Consider the following 18,681-nt stretch of genomic DNA (forward strand, 5'->3'; position numbering starts at 1 on the left):
TTTGGAAAAAAAAGTATCAATACATGTTTTCCCTGCTCTTGAATTCTTTCAAAGAAAAAGGATAACTGAATGTTCTTTAATCGAGTAAGTGTTAAGATGTAAGTCAAGCTGGAAGGGGTCTCTGGAAGACCTGTGATCCCTACTCAATGCCAGTTTCAGAGTTCCGTTATGTTGCTCAGCGCAGTTAAGTTCCACTTATCTCCAAGGCTGACAGCTGGTAGGTACCTGGACGATCTATTCTAAATGTTGATCCTCTTTTGTGAAATGGTAGATTAAAACAATCCATAAATGCATGTTGCTATGTTAAGTAATTCTATCTGTGCGACCACAGCCTATTCTCACTTCATGCACAACTGTTTACTACTTTAGGCTCAATGGTCCTTGAGTATTCAAGAAGCACAATATTAAGGGATGTGGGGTTTACGCTGGGTTGCAGTGGCATCCATTGAATAGCTAAGGATTTTAAGGACCTTCTGTTCTAGGTCATGGGGATATTTTGTGATTAGACTGCTCTAGCTACATCTTTCCTTGCATATTTGTTCCTCTCCTTTTCTTAGTTTTAGTCCCTCCTTGGGTTCACCTCTTGCTCTGCCCCTGCAGTCCAACACACATTATCCTATTTCTGTCAGCTTTTGTGTCTTGCTTGGAGCTCACATTCCCTATGCCCAATAATTCACAAGCATCTCCCTGAAATTTTCTGAATATCTCTACATGCTACAGATCAGAATGTTTCCTCCTCTATATGGATATGGTGCCAGTGAAAGGAATAAATGCAGTTTCAATTCTTTCTGATCCAGTGCCCAGAATCACAATGCTCCTTGCTATCAGAAGCTGATGAACAACAGTATGGTGCTAAAGTCATACATTCCTATCAGTAAAAATGCAATCTGCTCATATTTTGGCCAAAAACTTCTAAAAAAATCTGCTATGTGAAAACAATGATTTTCAGAAGCTTGTAAACTGGATCAATTCTGTGAAAAATTTTCATTGAGCGAACAAGTTCTCTTGCCAGTTTATAAATTTCTGCATGAAAGCATAAAGATCCTTGGCTAAAATCCCTTTTTCCACCCTGAAACAAACTGTTCTGAACAGAAACTATCTATTCTGTTTCTATGAAAAGTTAACAGCACACTGTAGACATGGAAAAAATAATATCACCAGACTCCACTCCAATTTCACTTTCTCTTGTCTTTTTAAATTTAGATTTATCTTATTACATAACATCAAGAAATATTTCAACAATTAGATATAGTAGATTTCTTCAACACATATTTTCTTTTTCTATAACTACAAACCAAAGATGTTGAGAAACTTATACCACAAAAGAAGTTTAAAAAGAAGATTTCTCATGAGCCAGTATTACTTCTGATCCTCAGTATAAGACTCCTACCATGGTTTAGAGCTACCAAGAACCACTATTTGAGAAGCACTGCGACTTCTTTCTTACAAATGAAAACCAGTAAGAAGAATGTGCTCCATTCCCTTTCTGTTTGATAGCTGAGAACGTGATGGAAACACTGTCAGTACTCTGAACAGCTTTAAAGCGATAAACACCTTCCAAAGCCTTCCAAATAGTGAAAAAGGAAATATTAAAGAGGATAGAAAGAAAAAGGCAGCAAATATGTAATAGGCATGTCAGGAATAGGAAGTACATTTGGCCTTCATTGCATGCCTTTAATATATCATTTTACTTCAGTTTTCCCAAAACAGGAAACACCAAGTAACTAATTATTAGTGTCCAAAGCCACCTCTCAGATACTATCATTTGTAGCCAAAGCACTTTGTTAAATTACTAACAATAAAATTCCTATGTTATCAACAGTATTAGCAATTCTTTATCACTAGAAACTTAGCTAAAAATGTAAAGTAGAAGTTTCTTTGACAAGATACTGTATCATCTTGGATGAGACTTAATTTGCTGGTATAAAACCACTTTCTCTTATCCTTTTAGCATATAATACTACAAATAATACTACAACAAATAATACTAACACAGTAATATTAACCACTGTCTCCTTCTACAGTTGTATTTCAAATTAATAACTTCTGGACTGTGCACAGATTTTTAAACACTCCTAATATTCTTTTTGGAATTATCAGTCATTTCAAGCTCATACAATATTGAAACAACAATGCGAAATAACAAAAAAATGTTTTTTATTTTAAATTTATTTGCTAAGACCACACCACTTTGTATTCATACAATCTGCAGCAGAAACATTAGATGATGCCACTTAGACCCAGCTTATGCATCAAAACTACAACCTGGGAGCAGAGAAAACTTAACCGGAGTCACAGCTCACAGCATGCAACAACATCCCAGAAGTATGGTCCAATCTTGAATTTATGTGCCATTTTAATAATGACACAAGTTAATGACCTTAAATGATCTAACAGAACTCAAAGATTCAGCGAGCACCCCTTCTTTCTGACCACAGACCTGGTCACCAGCATTTGCCTCACTGGCACGAAATAACAAAGACAACTGCCAGAATCTGCCTCCCGGGAAATTCAAGTCGTAGCTATTTACACTTAATACAGTATCAGTGTAACAAGTGAACCACCTCCTCTCCAGCCCCCCTCCCCATGTCGGCTGAGTTGCTACCTGAGTTTATAAGGGTTTCAAACCACCTTAACATATCAGATCAACAAGCAGAGATTATCTGTAAGGGTCTTAGGTCCTCAAACTGCTTGTAAACAGTATCTGTGAGACCTACTTCAAGGTTCAAGACAACAAGCACAGTTACTCATTTGAGTAGTGCACAGGATCACATCCCACTTGCTGGATTCATTGCTACATAATTCAAAGATTAATGAACAAAATCCACCATTGCTCTTTTAGCACAAGAAATAATACAGCCATTTCTGGTAGCAGTTTTGAACTGAAGCACTACCACTCTGACGCAAACGTTTGTAAATTGAGTTCTTAGAATCTGGGGGATTTATTTATTTAAATTATGCAGTGATTAAGAAAAAAAATTACCTAAATGTATTCAACTGATATTGTCCTTTACATCATCAGTGCAGAGCTGTTGCTTTTCATCAGGGCTGTGATATTTAATTTTATGTTTGAGTAGGTGGGAATACGTTGAAAGCTATAAAACCTAAATGCCAATCTACTTTTTTGAACAAGAGAATGTTCACAAATTCATAATTCTTCACATCAAGTGGTAAGAAGTACACTTTTTAGCTTAAATATGCATCACCTTAGATGGAAGAAGTAGAATCAATTAGAAAAAGCTTGTAAATGGAAAAAAGTTCTATACAAATATATGGAAGGGTTTAAATAAATTCCTAAATGTCAATACACATTGGTAAATAGCCAGGATATGGAAAGTGGTTCTGCAGTCTGCAGAGAAATTGTAAAGCAAATTTTGAAGAATTAACTTAATCAGTAATCAATGCATAAAGCAAATTGGTTAACTTAATTTGGTAATACTAAATAAATTATACATACATTCTTCTAATAATTTCTGTCATAGCCTTACAACGTTCTTGGTAATAATATAATTTAGTCATTAATCTTCACCAATACTTATGGCACAGAAATTTTACTAACCACTGAATCCAGTTCTAATAGACTTGGCTACAATTAATAAGCATTATTTCTCTGACTTCACAGCTCAGGGAAATTAAACCTTAACCCTCACCTTTAGAAAGAAACTACAGCCTGCCTAGAAAGTAACTGCTAGCAATTTTTAAGTAGCAATGATAAATTGGAATGAATCACGCTATATTTTTTTCCTGTACATGCACATCTCAGAGGCACTAAGGAAAATATAAACAGTTAACATGAAGCCACCAAACACAAACTGATTGTGTTTGAGCAGCAAAGAACAGAAACTTTTGAAAAATCATCCTGCTCCCTAAATCCAGACACAGTAGTTAAAACTCATCTTGATCCCAGATGAGGGCTACTCAATTTCAGTAAAAGCTGGGCTGTATTACAATTAAAAACATATTTTTTTTTTTTTTTTAAACAGATGGCTACCAGGCAATTTTATCAAGGTCTGTTCAGCAATTAGTGTTGCAGCTCTACAGGACAGCATTTACAGTTCAACTGTAACTCTGAAAATCCTCCTCAAGAGCAACACAGAACTGCCTACACAGACAAAAGCCCTGGAAGAGGTCGAAGTCTATGATCACAATCTAAAGAAGAGTTTGCTGTTTGAGTGCTGGGCTACAGAAGGAACCATTGTGCTTGTACTGAACAGGCTGTGCTTGCTGCGAGCACAGATGTGAAAGACCAGATTAAAACTCTTTCCCAAATATTTCGAGAAAAAAAAAAGGAGAAATTCACACATTCATTATTGTTTCAGATACTGTTGGCCTGCAAAAATGAAACAGGAGTCACCCAAAACATACATGTGACTTCAGATCTTCTCAAGCACACACAACTCTGCACCACCTCCCGCATTGTTCTGACACTCCAAATCCAAACTGAATCAACAGATTTAACAGTTCCTGCAAGTTAAATGAGTTTGGTATAGAAAAACCTGAATGAAAAGAAATGTATTCATCTGAGATGGACATATCACAATAGAACTCCTAAAACGGAACAGCAGATGCACCCAAACAAATTCTCCACTACTATTAAAAAGGTATATTGATTTTTTTTTTTTTTTGTATTGTACTGTAAACCTTTACTGGCTCTAAGATTTCACTCATGACTATACTTCTTGCAGAAAAATTAGTTCACAATAGCTTCTAACAGTCTAACAGTTGGAAATTTGGGAATTGTTTACTTGATCTTTTTAAAACATGAGGGGACTTCAGGTTTTGTTTTCTGATTAAATGCAAGGAATGACATATATATATAAATATGTATATATATTTATAATATAAAGGTTTCCTCATTATTGAATGAAAAAGAATTTTAATTTTTTTCATCACCTTTTAAACAGATTTCAAAAATCTTTCTTTCCAAGGAAAAAACCTATTTCCATTGAACTGAGATCTTCCCTTCCCTTCCTGCCCAATAAAGCACTTGTCTTTTACAGGAGAAAATTTTAGCATAGCAAAATTTTCTCCCAAGATTCAGTCAAAGTTTATTTTAAGGTAACAAGAAAATCAATGGAGCAACCCACAGGCTTAAAAACCCAATCCTATTTGGACTTAAAAAAATTCCAAGGATGTGCTTAGATTCATTAAGAAATATTTTCTTAAGAACGAAGATAGGATGAAAACTCTGCAAAAGCTGTTTAGCCTTCTAAACTCCTTATTATTTAATTCTGGTTTTCTCTGAATAAAACAAATTTTATTAATCATACAATTTTTTTGACCATGGCTGAAAAGACAAGTATAGTGATTCTATAGCAATTATTCTGCTATAATATCAGCAGTTACATTTGCATAGAAAGCAGTTTGGTAAGATTATTCTTTTAAAAAAATCAAGGCTTTATTGCAATTACTGCTCTGCAAAATCACTGGTATATTCTTTGCTAAATAGTTATTATTTTACGTATTTATATCAATAATATACAATAGTGCTAATTCAACACAACACATGAATCTGTTTGGATACAAAATGAAGTATCTGGATGTCTCAAAGCACTTGGTTTGCTGCTGTCCGTCTAAATAAAATGGAATTCTGTGAATATGAACAGAAATCTGTAATATGTGGTTCTAGAATACTCTTCACAGCTCCTTACCAGGACCTGACTGCTGCATCTTTAGGTATGTATCCCACGTAATTAAAGCAATTCTTGGCAGCATGATTAAGTTAGCAGAGTGCTACTGGGGCATTAGCTGATTAAACTGGTAAATAATGGGGAGGCAAACCTTCACAGCTCAATGCAAAATTATGAAACATTGACCATAATTAAATGGGAGCTCCTCTAGCAGCTTGCAAGCACTTTGCATCAAACACAAACACCATGGTTAAAAACACAGTTTGAGAAATGTCTCATTCTCAACTGACGCCGTCTGATGAAATCCTGAAAACCGATCCTAAGTGTGCACAGCAAAGCATTTCACCAAGACAAAACTGAGTGCAGAATCATAAATTGAATGTAATAGTTTGCTTCTCTCTCTCTTTTTTTTTTTTTCATTTAAAAACAGTAAAAATAGCATGGCAACTATGTAGTATATCATAAGGACAATCTTTTGGCAGGTTTTGTCAATTATCCAAAAGAATGAATAAAAAGCACACGAAGAATAAACCACAAAGCTTCATGAAACTGACACTACCTAAACAACACTGTGTAAGTTCTCTGATTAGGTAGACCCACAAAATGTTTGTTATAGAACATGAATAAATTCAGAAACATGAAAGTGAAATCAACTTTGGAAGTACACATCCATAATCCCACCTTAAACTAGACAGAGAAAAAAAGAAAAGGAAGCACTACTCAGTGCACTTACAAGCAGCACCATATGCCAACCCATAAACAGTACAGAAAGAAATTAACACCATGAAACTTTATGTTAACAATGAAGTTGAACTTAGAGCAGTAACCTTCATACTACAGGATAACTACTCAAAACAGTTTACTTTAAACATGTAAGAAAAGCACTGATCTCTAGAAGAAAAAAAAGAAAATGCAGAGAAATAGGCCGATTAAAAGAACATTCATTTCTGCTCCATACATGAAAATATGCATATGTATATGAGACATTTAAATTTGAGAGATATGCCAGTTAATATTCCTGCTACCACAAAAAGAGCATGGATTTAAGGAGAGAAAAAAAAAAAAAAAAAAAAAAAAAAACAAAACAGACTGTAGCTAAGATTTCCATTTCAAGTTCTGACTGACGTACTTAACATTGGAAATCACACACTTTCCTTTAAGAGTAAACAGGCAACGTAGGTTAGCTCTGGAGTCCCAAGATGAGCCAGCTCCTAAAGCCCCTGGAGCATGCTAACACCTAAAGCCTTCTGAAAGCTCCTCATCCCAAGGTATCCACCCAGCTTGACCCAGCTGAGTCTGCAAAAATTTTAAGAGGGCAGATTAAACTGATATGACCGAAGCCTACAAAGGTCTTTGGATTTAATTTTTCCAATATGTGCTTTACTTTTGATACGCATGATATTTATAAGAGTATTCTCTTGCTTACAAGTTCATTAAACTTCCAATTTCTCCCTGTGCAGTTCACCAAGCACACTATATTGAAGCTACATGCCAAAATTGATAAAGACAGCATTTATAATCCAGAAAAACTTAGTCTGGAGTCAGACCTGACTACAACACTAGATAAAAGATACTTGGGTCTGTGCTTCAAAGTGAGTACAGAATATTTTAGAATATGAATTTAAAATAATTCCTTTCAAAAGGACACTCCTACAGCAATTTTATCTAAAGAGAAAACAGAGCATTCTTGTTCCTGAATGAGAGAGTCCACACATGGACTTAATCAGGAAGAATTTTGTGTAGGCAGTGGAGGAGAACATTTTATTATCAGTAAGCAGTTTCCATTTTAATCAAGGATTTACAGTCTGAAGAGAAGAGAGACAATGTTTTAATCTACTTACCCAATTTTTGTTTTCTCTTTAATTTTGGATGAGGAACCAGTTTTCGGCTTTTTGCTCTCCTTATCCTTTGGTTTGGATTTAACTTTTCTACCCTTCTTTTCCTCTTTTCCTTCAGCTGAAACACTGGGGAAGTTTTCAGGGCTCATTACTCTTGGAATGTTTCTCTCTCCTCTCTCTTTTGCCTTTGCAATTGCTTCAGATATTATTCGATTTGCCTTCTCTTGTTTACTTTCCGAGTCTGTTTTTTTCTTCTGCTTCTTTTCAGACATTGCCCTCACCTGGGTATTCTGCAACTTAGTATATGATCCTGAACCATCAGTCTTCTTGGAAGAAGGAGGCTGTAGCAAGAAACAAAAAGTAAATTAAATTCCCTTACTTTAAAAATATGAAGTACAAACATTTTTGATATAGATATACATTTTTAAAAATTGTAACTGCCAGGGACTTATGTGGACACAAAAAACGAGGAATTCAGTTTATACCACAGAATGGCGTGGGTTTCAAAATAACTACATCAATTGTTGGTTTTAAACAACCAATCCAAGTACTCAAAGACAATAAAAAATAACCTTCTGAAATTCTCTCAGCCTTCTCTCCACCTCTGTAATTAAAGAAAGCAATCCTAAACCTCTGCAGCATTCCCATACATTTGACACGCACTTCCAACACCTTCAATAAAATACGAAAAAGCAAGGAGCTCCTGAAGGTACCAGCATCAGTGTTTTTGCCTTTGGTAGGATACCAGGACCACAGTTTCCTTAAAGCAGACAAATGATCTACAGGACTAACTCAGTGATGAACACAACAGATGCTCGAGCAACACCAAGATTAAAAAACAGACAAAAGATAAAATCAAAACTAAAATTACACAGCTATATATCCATAAACGGACCAGAAAGCAGCGTTTCTTTTATTTAGATCAACATACATTCCATGCTTTGGATAAAAGACGTAAGTTGGTTTTTTATTTTCGGGTTTTTAATGCCCATTTCATGGACGCAGAATTGTTTACGGGGCTGATGAGCCTCTCCTGCAGCCAGCCAGAAGACATGTTTTTGCTTTCCTCCCCTCCCCCTTTGAGGAATGGAAAGAATTTCCTATTCAAACACAAAACCCCAGCAGATAACAGTTATGTTACGTTCTCACCCGTAAATGCGCCTCTGCCTAGAGCAGGAAGAAAAGCCACCAGGAATTTCCAAACACATTTTCTGGCCAAACCCCGTGCACTTCCCGGGATACATGTTCTATAGGTGCCTCATGGGCGGCGGGGGCGGGAGGCAGGGATGGGGCCGCTCCCGATGCCACCTTAAAGCCCCGGGGCTGGAACAAACAGCCGGACCCAGCTCGGGAACAGCTCAAGATGGCGATGCGGCTCCCGCAGCAGCAGCCAGTAATAAGGAAGGTTATTCAATCCCATTAGCCTTTTAGCCCAAAGAACCCCTCCTCCTCCCACTCATTCAGGCTCTCACTTACCCTTCCTCTTGGCCTCTTCACTGAAGACATTTTTGGCGTCAGACAAAGACTTGCCCTCCGCTTTTCCAGCACCCCCGGCAGTGCTCAGGAGAAAAGCATGGGGAGAAGATTGCTAAATGGCCTATTTAGCGAGCGGCAGCCGGGCCGCGCAGAGCCCTCCCCGAGCGCTCGTTCGCTTCAGCAGCATCCCCGCGCCCTGCCCGGCGCGCACCCGCCGCCCCCGGCCCGGCCCGGCCCCGCCGTGCGCGGACCGCCGGATCCCAACAAAGCGCGGAAAGAAACGCACAAAGCATCAAAAGGCATCAGCGCCAATATTAGCGCCGGTTAGACCCGCTCCCCGCGGAACTAGGCCAGCAGATGGTGCTACCCGTCATTATTCCATTAGGCTCCGCGTTTAACCCCCGCGGGGATCGGCTTTAACCCTTCCCGCTCCCCGCCCGCAGCGCCGCCCACAGCGGCTGCTCGCTCCCGTGGAAAACCGTGGGAACCGGGCGCTGTTCGTCCTGGACCTCGCTGCACTACAAGCCTGCGGCTCCAGCCCCGGGGGAGGGCACGGGGGGGACAGCGGCCGAAGCCGAGCCTGTGGCCTCACAAACAGATTTTGCTCTCCAATGTACTTTTTGATTTTTTTTTTTTAATTATAATTTCTCTTGCATTTACTTCATTACTATAAGATGGCAACAGTGACTATAATCATTTGCTGACAGGCTTCCCTGCTTCCTACAGAAAATGGAAGAACTCCTCGGTTTTACCCCTCTGCCCCTGCCCAGACCTGCGGGACCCTGCGGTGGAGACCTCCTCGGGACACGGCTCTCTGGTAAGCGCCTCTTCTTTCCCAGGCTGGCTTAAAGTGCTATTTTGAACAAATCAGACAAGTTTTAAAATACGTAAACATATGAAATAAAACCAAAAAGAAGATGGGGGTTTTTGCAAGGTTATTTTAAAAAACCCACAAAAACAAGAAGCTTTTGACAGCATAGCTCCATCCTAGCAATACCCTTGATTCTCAAAAGCCCACTCAAGAAGAATGAAGAAAGATCAGGACTTGATTTCTGTTTTGCTCAATATATACATATACCTTTATTTTGTAAGATATATGTTTTTCCACAGAAAATGTAAAATGTGGCAAGGATTTTGAGATTGTTAAAATTAGTCATTGCTTTAAAAGATAATTTCACTTCTATTTAAGATTGATTTCAAAATTAAGTTCCTTGTCCAGTGGAAACGCTAGTGGTACCATTACTTTAAATGGATTATTTTCTTAACAACACCACTTAAATTCAAGGATATTTCTGTAATTATGCAGCAACATCACAAGGACAATTACTACATTTTAATTTTACTTTTGAGAACTCTAGCCAAGACATTATGCTTACAGTAACTATAAATTACAGGGATTTATTATTTAGGGTTATTATTTCATATCTTAGTAAAAATGGTAAATAATCAACTATTTTGCATTTTGAGATCAGCTAAACAAAAAACCATATTCCTAATGTACCCTTGGTATTATTTCAGCTATAAGCCAAATGCTACTAAATCCAGTACTGTTGGTCTGTTCTTGAACATTCCTGGGCCATTAAGAAACAAACAAGCAAAAAAGCTTAATTATTAAGTAGGCAATAAAGAAGTGGTGGCTTTTTCGTGAATCCTTTTACAGTCTCTTCCTAGATATTTTATTCCTTTAAAACAAAGTTTCTTTGCTACATTTTCTCAGAGCTCAAAGCTGCTTCCCAGTTTATTCTTCAACAACATTTACTACACTCTTACTGTAGAACTGTGAGTATGCTGGACGAGGCTCCTCAATGTTATAATTCCTCAGGCTGACCCTCTGCGTCTTGCTCTGTACTATCCCTTCCGAGTTCTGTTTCCTGCACTGCACAAACATTAAGCTATTTGTTAGAAATCCCAGACCATGTTTTTTTTTAAATTTTGCTATGGCATTTGTAACCATATGGAAATGACATTCATGAAGATGCAGGAAGGCACCAGCCAGCCATTCTAAGCTAAATAAATCTGTAATGAAACCTTCATCAAGAAAGTCACCATTGTCACAAAAACCAAAACTGGAAAGCAAATGTTTTGAGATTAGAATATGAAACACGCTTGCGCTACAGAGGACAGGATCTGTGTGTACTTAGCAAAAAAAGCCATTTAATTCAGCAGAGGTCTTTTATTCTGGTAATAATTTCATGATTCAAAAATATGCACGCCTATAAAATGATTGAACAGTTATAAATCATCATGCACACTGAAAACCATTTCAAAAGCTACACAGCATCTACAAAAAAAAGGGTAAACCCCTCCCCCTCAGTGAGACAGAACGCAGATAAACATCCTAAAGAAATATATCCTCTCACCAATGGCTTACAAACCTATTCCATCTAGAATAAGAAAGAAATTTTTAACTGACAAACATATAGGAGAAGGTGAAAAGGAAAACCCTGAGGCGACCATATATTTAAAAACTCAAGATTTTATTTGGAAAAAAGGTTTGTACTTCTCACCATTGCAAAGATAATCATCCCAATATGAGTGAATGCAAAGCAATGCAATGTTGTCTTGAATCTCCACAGAGGGAGCTCCAGGGTATCGGCTGCTGCTAATGGCTTTGCCAAGCAGCAGCCGAGTGCAGCGAACAAGCCTCCAGTCAGTTCCCTGCTGCTCCACGCAATCCTGTGGGCAGCAGGGAAATTGGCAGGAATCACCTCAGATTCACACTATTGCTGCTGCCTGCAAAAGCCATTAGCAGCAGCAGGTATGGGCCCTGGTGGTGCTCACACCGCAGAGCTAGCCCAGAAAAATACTCAGGGAACAGCTCAGACAACAGCTGTAGAATTCCCCACACATGCCCTGATTCACAGCCAGGGGAGCATCTTTTTGGCACTATTCAAGGGAATTTGACATGCTGTCTCACAGGAGTAGAAGGTACCCTATACATATCTGAATGATTTCTTAGTTGAACTAACGTAAAAGCAGTCAAGTTACCAGGCAGTATCAAGAAGCAGAATCATGACAGCATCTTTTCAATAGCAGTACTCAGCTGAGGAGGCTTTTCATAGAAAGGCATTTCCTCCAACACTTTGTTGTGGTTGCATAGGACATGCATTTGAAGACCTTCACTGGCATAACAGTCCTTCCCCCAGCAAGGACAAACCACCATCCTCAACACTGAGAGACATCAGGTTTTTCTCCTCTAAAGCCTAAACCCATTTTCATTTTCTCCACAACAACAAATAATTCCTTCACATCCTCTGCATATCACTACAAAGGAAGCCCCAAGGAGAAGGTGAGTTTAACACTGAAACTACTTCTAACCTCCTGGAAAACCTTGCCAAATCCTGCCTTATCTGTTCCAATAGTAAAATATGGCTTCCACTGTAAGAACACCTTTCCTACAGTAAGTATGGTAATTCACAATAGAGTAGCATTACTTTCAATTCTTTGTGTGTACAAACCCCTTCAGACTAAATATCTCTCCTTAGTTGCACCCATTCTTGATATATTCTAAGAACTGACAATGTTTTTCTCTGAAATTTTAACAAGTCACACATTTGTGATTGAATTATACAAGGCATTTTATTGAAATAATGTTTTTCACTTGTGGATCTACTGACCACTTAGATTAGCTACAACTAAGAGCTAAATTATGACCCTAATGAGTCTAACAACAGAAAGCTAAGGTTTACATCTGCAATGCCCTGAGTGACTCTTTCTCTCCTACTGCTAGCTGTACACAGCTGCAGGATGATGCTCAGAGCAAGTACTGTTTGCCTTGAGAGCATAACAAGTTCTTGACAGTCTACCAGGTCTTAAAGAAATCAAGATGACCTTGACATCAACTGCACTAAAAGCAGCTAAAATTAGCCACCTGGAAACTTGATCTTCATGCATTACCACATCACCTCTGTTCATGTCTATTACTAAACAAGGCATCTCTTTGTGCATGTCAAGTCACCAAAATAGTATTAATATCAGAACCATAGTACAAATAAATAAATTGCATGACTTACAATATCAATAGTTTGGGGACTTTGTCCAAATTAGCTTCTCATTTTTTCACATTATAATCACATTAAAATTTGAAAACTGCAGTTGTTTTTAACTCACTCTTAAAGGTATATCCATTCATCATTTGCATTATAAAATTGTATTTAGGAATGCAACTTTAAAAAACCCGGAAAGCATGGACTCAACTCAGTGATTTCTGAATTCCATTCTAGCACTCTGAACTTTTTTCCTCTAGAACCATCTGCAAAAATAATTCCTCTAGTGATTTTTTAAATGGTGGATTTGTAATTAAAAAGTACATCTATTAAAAAAACCCAAAACCTCACAGCTTTGACAGAGTCCATCTGTAGAAGATTACTTATCATATCAATGTGTGTCACCCCACAGGCATGCAGAAAGGCATCTCCTTTGCTGCGTGGCAATCCCAGCAAAAGATGATATTTTCTTTAGACAGTACACTGAAATGAGATTTTTCAGTAAATCAAGCTATTCCTGCACAACTAATGCGAAGATCACCTAAATATGCAACAGGGTTTCTTTTCTCCAGAGAGAACTCCCCCCAGAATTCCTTCTGAACTGCTTTTTATTTTCTTGTTCAACAGTTGCCCCACACCATCTGCTGGGATTGCTTCACAAAGCCAAGAGCACTAGCAAATGAAGATCTGTGGGGTTCTATCATTTTCCATTTTCTTTGGTGCATATATGGAACTCTTAAGAGAGCCAGTGAAGCATTCCGAATTGTGATTCTTTCAATATGCTGATAATACACTTCTTTCTTTTTCTAGCTTATTATCACTGTTAATGAATGTCTCAGTATTTAAGGGATACAGAATTTCAAGACACACATATATGAAACCTAACCCAAATTAAAATAGACATTAAAAAAAAAAAAAAAAGGAAAAAGATACCAAGTGAGAGTCCACCTTTTTCATCTTCCATACTTGTTATCTATGATGTTGGTAAATGAATGGCTAACAATTACAGCACTGTGGCCAGAAAACAGTTTTTATCTGTGTAACAATCACTTCAGAACACACATCTGCGATTTGGGATGTGAATGTGATTTATGCCTCACAAGGCATTTAGCACCATGCTTATAACCAAATTTTAAATTTCTGTGGAAATGAAAACACTAATGGAAAGGTCAGCAACCTTAAACTAGTCACATTTCTAAGATGAAACATGCACCTGTTAGCACGTCACACTCTCTCTGGGGTGTTGTTTCACATCTCAATGCTACAGAGCCCAGTAATATATCACTAAACATGTTTTGCCACTAATATAGTGACAAGAGCATAGCTGTCAGTAGTAGCAGCTTCTTAACCAGTGACCTCCCCTATCATTCATGAGGGGAAGATCAAGCCATGTCCATGTAAGCAGCTGCTAACCTGGGCATGCTGCAGAGGCAGCATCAGAAGTTACAGAATGAGTCTGCAGCACACATTTTGCTTCCATTTGGAAGAGATTGTTTGAAGAAAGTATTTTGAGGCTCAGTGCCAAATATCGTTAGAATTTTTTTCTCAATATTTAGTAGTGGTATAAAAACGTGTGTGTAGTTTGCACTGTAACTCTTAAAGGAGGCACTATGTAATGGAGCATACTAAATTGCCAGGAAATGAAAGAAATTGAGAACTTCATCCTGCTTGCTCTGCCAAGCTGCTGCTTTTAATGAGTTTCAGTTTTCAGTGGCTTGATGTTCTGTGCCCATCATGTACCCACTTCTCTTCGGTTCCAGTCTGAAATGTAAGAGCTATTTGGATAATGGCAGACAATGCCAACAAAACCCACTGCCTCAGCAAAACTTCTCAGTGCTCTTTTTCATATGCATGGCCAGGAATACTCAGAACCTGCATTGGTCTAAGCCTGATGCAGTGCACACCTCATGGTGCACTATGGGGTGGGGTCCCCACCAGCAGAATCACTGCACTTACCATGAGAAAACCATGGGCTCCTGTCTATGAAAAAAATGTAATTATCATATTCAAGGCACCTGGTGGATGCACCATTGAGTTACTACACCCAGACCAAATTCACAGTCATGCCATACCTCTACCTTCAGATCTTCTACTTTAATCTATTCTAAGGGTCAAAATGGTCTAGCAAAACCTTCTGTTTCTTTCTTGCATTCTTGCCTAATCTTAACTTTACAAATTTTGCAATTACTTGACTGCTTAAAAACCAGAGTTGACTAAACTCTCTACTCTATAAAAGGCAAGTCAGGTTTCAGTTCACTGTTAGAAACAAGTCTTATGTGGGCATCTGGAAATAAATCTGTAAAATACTTCACCAAATAGTTACGGACAAGAAAAATCAAGCAGATATTTATGTTTTAAAGAGTAGTCATTAGGGTTCAAAATCCCCAGATAAAGCTCTAAATCCACTGAAATCTAACATCATCCAACACCTTCTTGGAAGTGGAAGGTACAGATAAGGGTTTGCCTTATCTGAAACACACATACACATGCCTGATTTTACAACTGGAAAAATGTATTTAACATGTAAAAGCCAGGTAGCTTCTATCCCCAAATTTTTTTTCAATGACCTTCTTAAACTCCAGAAAAACATAACATTAACTGAAACTGCTCTAATTTAAGGTGACAAAATCTTTTAAAGTGATGATGTAAAGGTAAAATAAAGAATTGACTGCAAAAGTCTTCAGAACAGAAAACAAAATTGCAACAAACTCAAGCTGAATTTTCACAAGTTGTCACATACCCACCCATGTTTTATATGGCCACCATTTTTGTATGCCCCTGAGAAAGTTATTTTCTCATGTTCTGTTTTTCCTTACCAACCAGAGAAGACCAGAAGAAAAAAACCCACCCAAACTACCTTCAAGAACATCACATGAAGAGCTTTTTATTCCCCTTAATCCCAACATCCAAGATAGCTTCAGCATGCCTGTACCAATCACACTAAGAAACCAGCACAGCAGCCATCTCTCAGCAAGAAAAAGCAACAGGACCTTAAAGGTAGTTGGTTCTTGTCAAAACTTAACTTCAGTTACAGTGTTCCTTCCCTCTACATCTCTCATGGAAGTAGTCTTGTAAGAAGACATTATGATTGAAACAAAGCCCACTTTCATGCTTAGGAAGTTTACGACTGTCAGTTTTTCCTTCCACTATCCCCCGGTTCTCCCACTCTCTCTCAGTTTGTTATCAGCCCAGATTCAGAAGGCATTATGGGTGTGAAGGGTTGTAAGCTGCACAACCCTCCATAGTCTATTCTTGGTGCTCTTATGCTACTTGGAGGCGTCACCGAGGCTACTGAAGGGATGAGAGGAAGGGCAAATGGGCAAGAACTCTTCAGAAGCAGCAGGAAGCTGCCCACCTTTTGTCTGAATGCCTCACTTCTGCAAATACCTACAGAAAGGGAACTCGGGCTAGGTCAGAGAAACAACCACACATTGAACAAAACACAGAGGTAGATTTTCTTCCACAGCATGCTTTAAAAGCCTAATTTACCAAATTCTACTCACATTTTGTAGTACATTGAGTGCAATGGTAAAATACAATTCAATTAAAAGCTAAGTGAACCAGCTTATTCAAAGTATAATGGCTCCTGGAAAAACACTGCAATGGATCATTGTCTTGGGCAGTCCCAGGAAATGATCCTATGATAATATTGGCAGCCTCCTTTTTAATTTTTTCTTCTTTTAAAGTATGCATTTTCAGTGCTTGTTTGTAGCAAAACAATTAAGTATTGTGAATGATGACAGATGTGAAAAATAAGTATCATTTGATTAAGAGGGAAATACCAATCATGAAAGCTCTTTAAATCAAAACAGATTGCATATTCAGAAAGGCTAGCACGTAGCATCTCTGTACAATAATTTTATTCCCTAGAAGCAGTTAAAAGTTTACTTAATCTTTGAACATGCCTTTTTGTTATAGTATTACTTGGTACTTTACAGAGTATCCAAAGTGTTTTAAATGTTCATAATTTCAGTGAGATTAAAAAAACCCAGCACTTAACACTAAAATATATATGACAGAAATTGGGAAAATTATTTTTAACATCAACAGCTGGGGTGTCACTAATATCAGTACTGACTGCACAGCATATTTCCATTTAAATCAAAGAGGGGGCATATTTCTTCCACTTCAATTCAAACTAACTTACATATTTTTTGTTTCAGCTTCAATAAACTACTTTAGCAGCTTTGTATGCCAGAATCTTCAAGACAAAAGAGTACTTTGGCATTTTTGCTAACCTAATGAAACCACTTCCCTTGAATCTAGTTTTCTTAATTGAATATTCATGAACAAAATCCTTCTCCCTAGTTAAGGAGTTAAACAAGATGCCTAAAGAAAAAGAATTTATCAAAAAGGGTGATGGTTCAAACATAAGAAGTCCCAAGTCAGAGGATACTACTGGGGAACAACCATTTGATTTCAGGCAAATGAAACCCAAAAAGCAAAAAACCAAACTGTTTTTTCACTAAAAGTCTCCTATAAAATTTCTAGAGAAAGAACATAGCATCCAAGAGCTTCATAAGAATAACCACAAAATAACTTTTTGGTAGGGATCAAACAGAAAAAGTTGCAAGACAGGTCTTGAAAAGTTACTGCTATGGTTATGCTTCTAATCTCAAGTGAGTTTGGCTACTAACAAAAGGGGCAAGACTAGATCCACTGTAATGGTTAAGAAAACAGAAATTCTTATCTTTAACAGAGCTGAAGTCAGCAGAAACTGCCACCAACACAGAACAGAGTGACAGCCTGGTCAGAGACCACAGTGTGCTGCCAAGGGCATCCCCAAGCATGATCATGGAGCAGGAGCCCCTTTGTACCTCTGTCCCCAACAAGCAAGGTTGGGTCAAAGCCTGTACACATTTGCAATCAAACCACATTAAGTCAGAAAGCACATTGGGCTGGCACCATAAAACACATCTCTTCGTGTAGTGTCGGGAGTTGATCAGATTTCAAACACTACATGATTGCACGTCAAAGAATCCTCCAAAGGATGATATAAATAGGAGCTACAATACAGACACATCAAAATAAATTTGCCTAATCTATTTTAAAAATTGTTCTTACTGAACTCAAAGACAGTAAGACACACGTCTGGTTTTGTCACTCAGATGTTCCTTAAATAATATACCTGCCTTCCCTGACACAGCTTGGGTTCTCTAACAGCTGGCTTCTGCTTTTAAGAGTTGTAAGGACCAAAGTTCCTGCTACAACGAAGTTTACACATCACGCTGAGCCATACCTAGGCTTCATGGACAACTGCTGCAATGAGTTAAAGATAAAAAACAGTGCACATATGCAGCATCTTGTTATCCTTCTGAGGAATACAAACAGGTACTGTAACCCATAGCATGTTGCAAGTCTCAAAAAGTGCAAGAGCTATGCTTTTCTTGTGCGTTTGCTTAAAATACTATTAAAGAAATCTGTATTGTGCTACTCATAAAAAAATAAGGTACGGCGAAACAATTCCTTTTAAGATTACTTAAGATTATTTTTAAAACCTATCAGTAGGGCTATCTTTTTGAAACAACCTTTAAACTCTAAGAAAATACACAAAAATCTCAGAACCACAATATTTGCCATGTCTTCTTTAATGTTAAGGCTAACTTCTCTTTTCTTTCCAAGATATAAACTAAAACTAAATTGTGAGGTCATGAATGTCTCTTAAAAGAGGCCTGCCTACCAATGTATGAAACTAATTCGGGTTTGCAGTTCAATATTCTGCTCAACAGCATTATGTGCACATATATGATA

At 37.8% G+C, this 18,681-nt stretch overlaps 1 protein-coding gene and 1 long non-coding RNA gene across 10 annotated transcripts in view; one reads left to right on the forward strand and one right to left on the reverse strand.

The window, feature by feature from the left end:
• CHD9 (chromodomain helicase DNA binding protein 9) overlaps positions 1-18,681 on the reverse strand; it is an 87,221-nt gene that overhangs the window by 44,596 nt on the left and 23,944 nt on the right. For 7 of the 9 annotated variants that reach the window (XM_048317121.1, XM_048317117.1, XM_048317120.1 and 4 more), the window contains one exon: positions 7,472-7,809. In XM_048317121.1, the coding sequence (XP_048173078.1) occupies positions 7,472-7,809 (338 nt within the window). Of the gene's footprint in view, positions 1-7,471; positions 7,810-8,617; positions 8,812-8,944; positions 9,073-18,681 lie in introns of those variants that run through there. The other 2 variants (XM_048317122.1, XM_048317123.1) reach the window with 2 other exon arrangements.
• Positions 9,162-13,960, forward strand: LOC125332348. Its single transcript, XR_007206450.1, has 3 exons — positions 9,162-9,557; positions 9,671-9,761; positions 13,558-13,960. It is a non-coding gene; the product is annotated as an uncharacterized LOC125332348 (long non-coding RNA).

This window comes from Corvus hawaiiensis, chromosome 12, assembly GCF_020740725.1.
Source record: "Corvus hawaiiensis isolate bCorHaw1 chromosome 12, bCorHaw1.pri.cur, whole genome shotgun sequence".
Taxonomy (NCBI): Eukaryota; Metazoa; Chordata; class Aves; order Passeriformes; family Corvidae; genus Corvus; species Corvus hawaiiensis.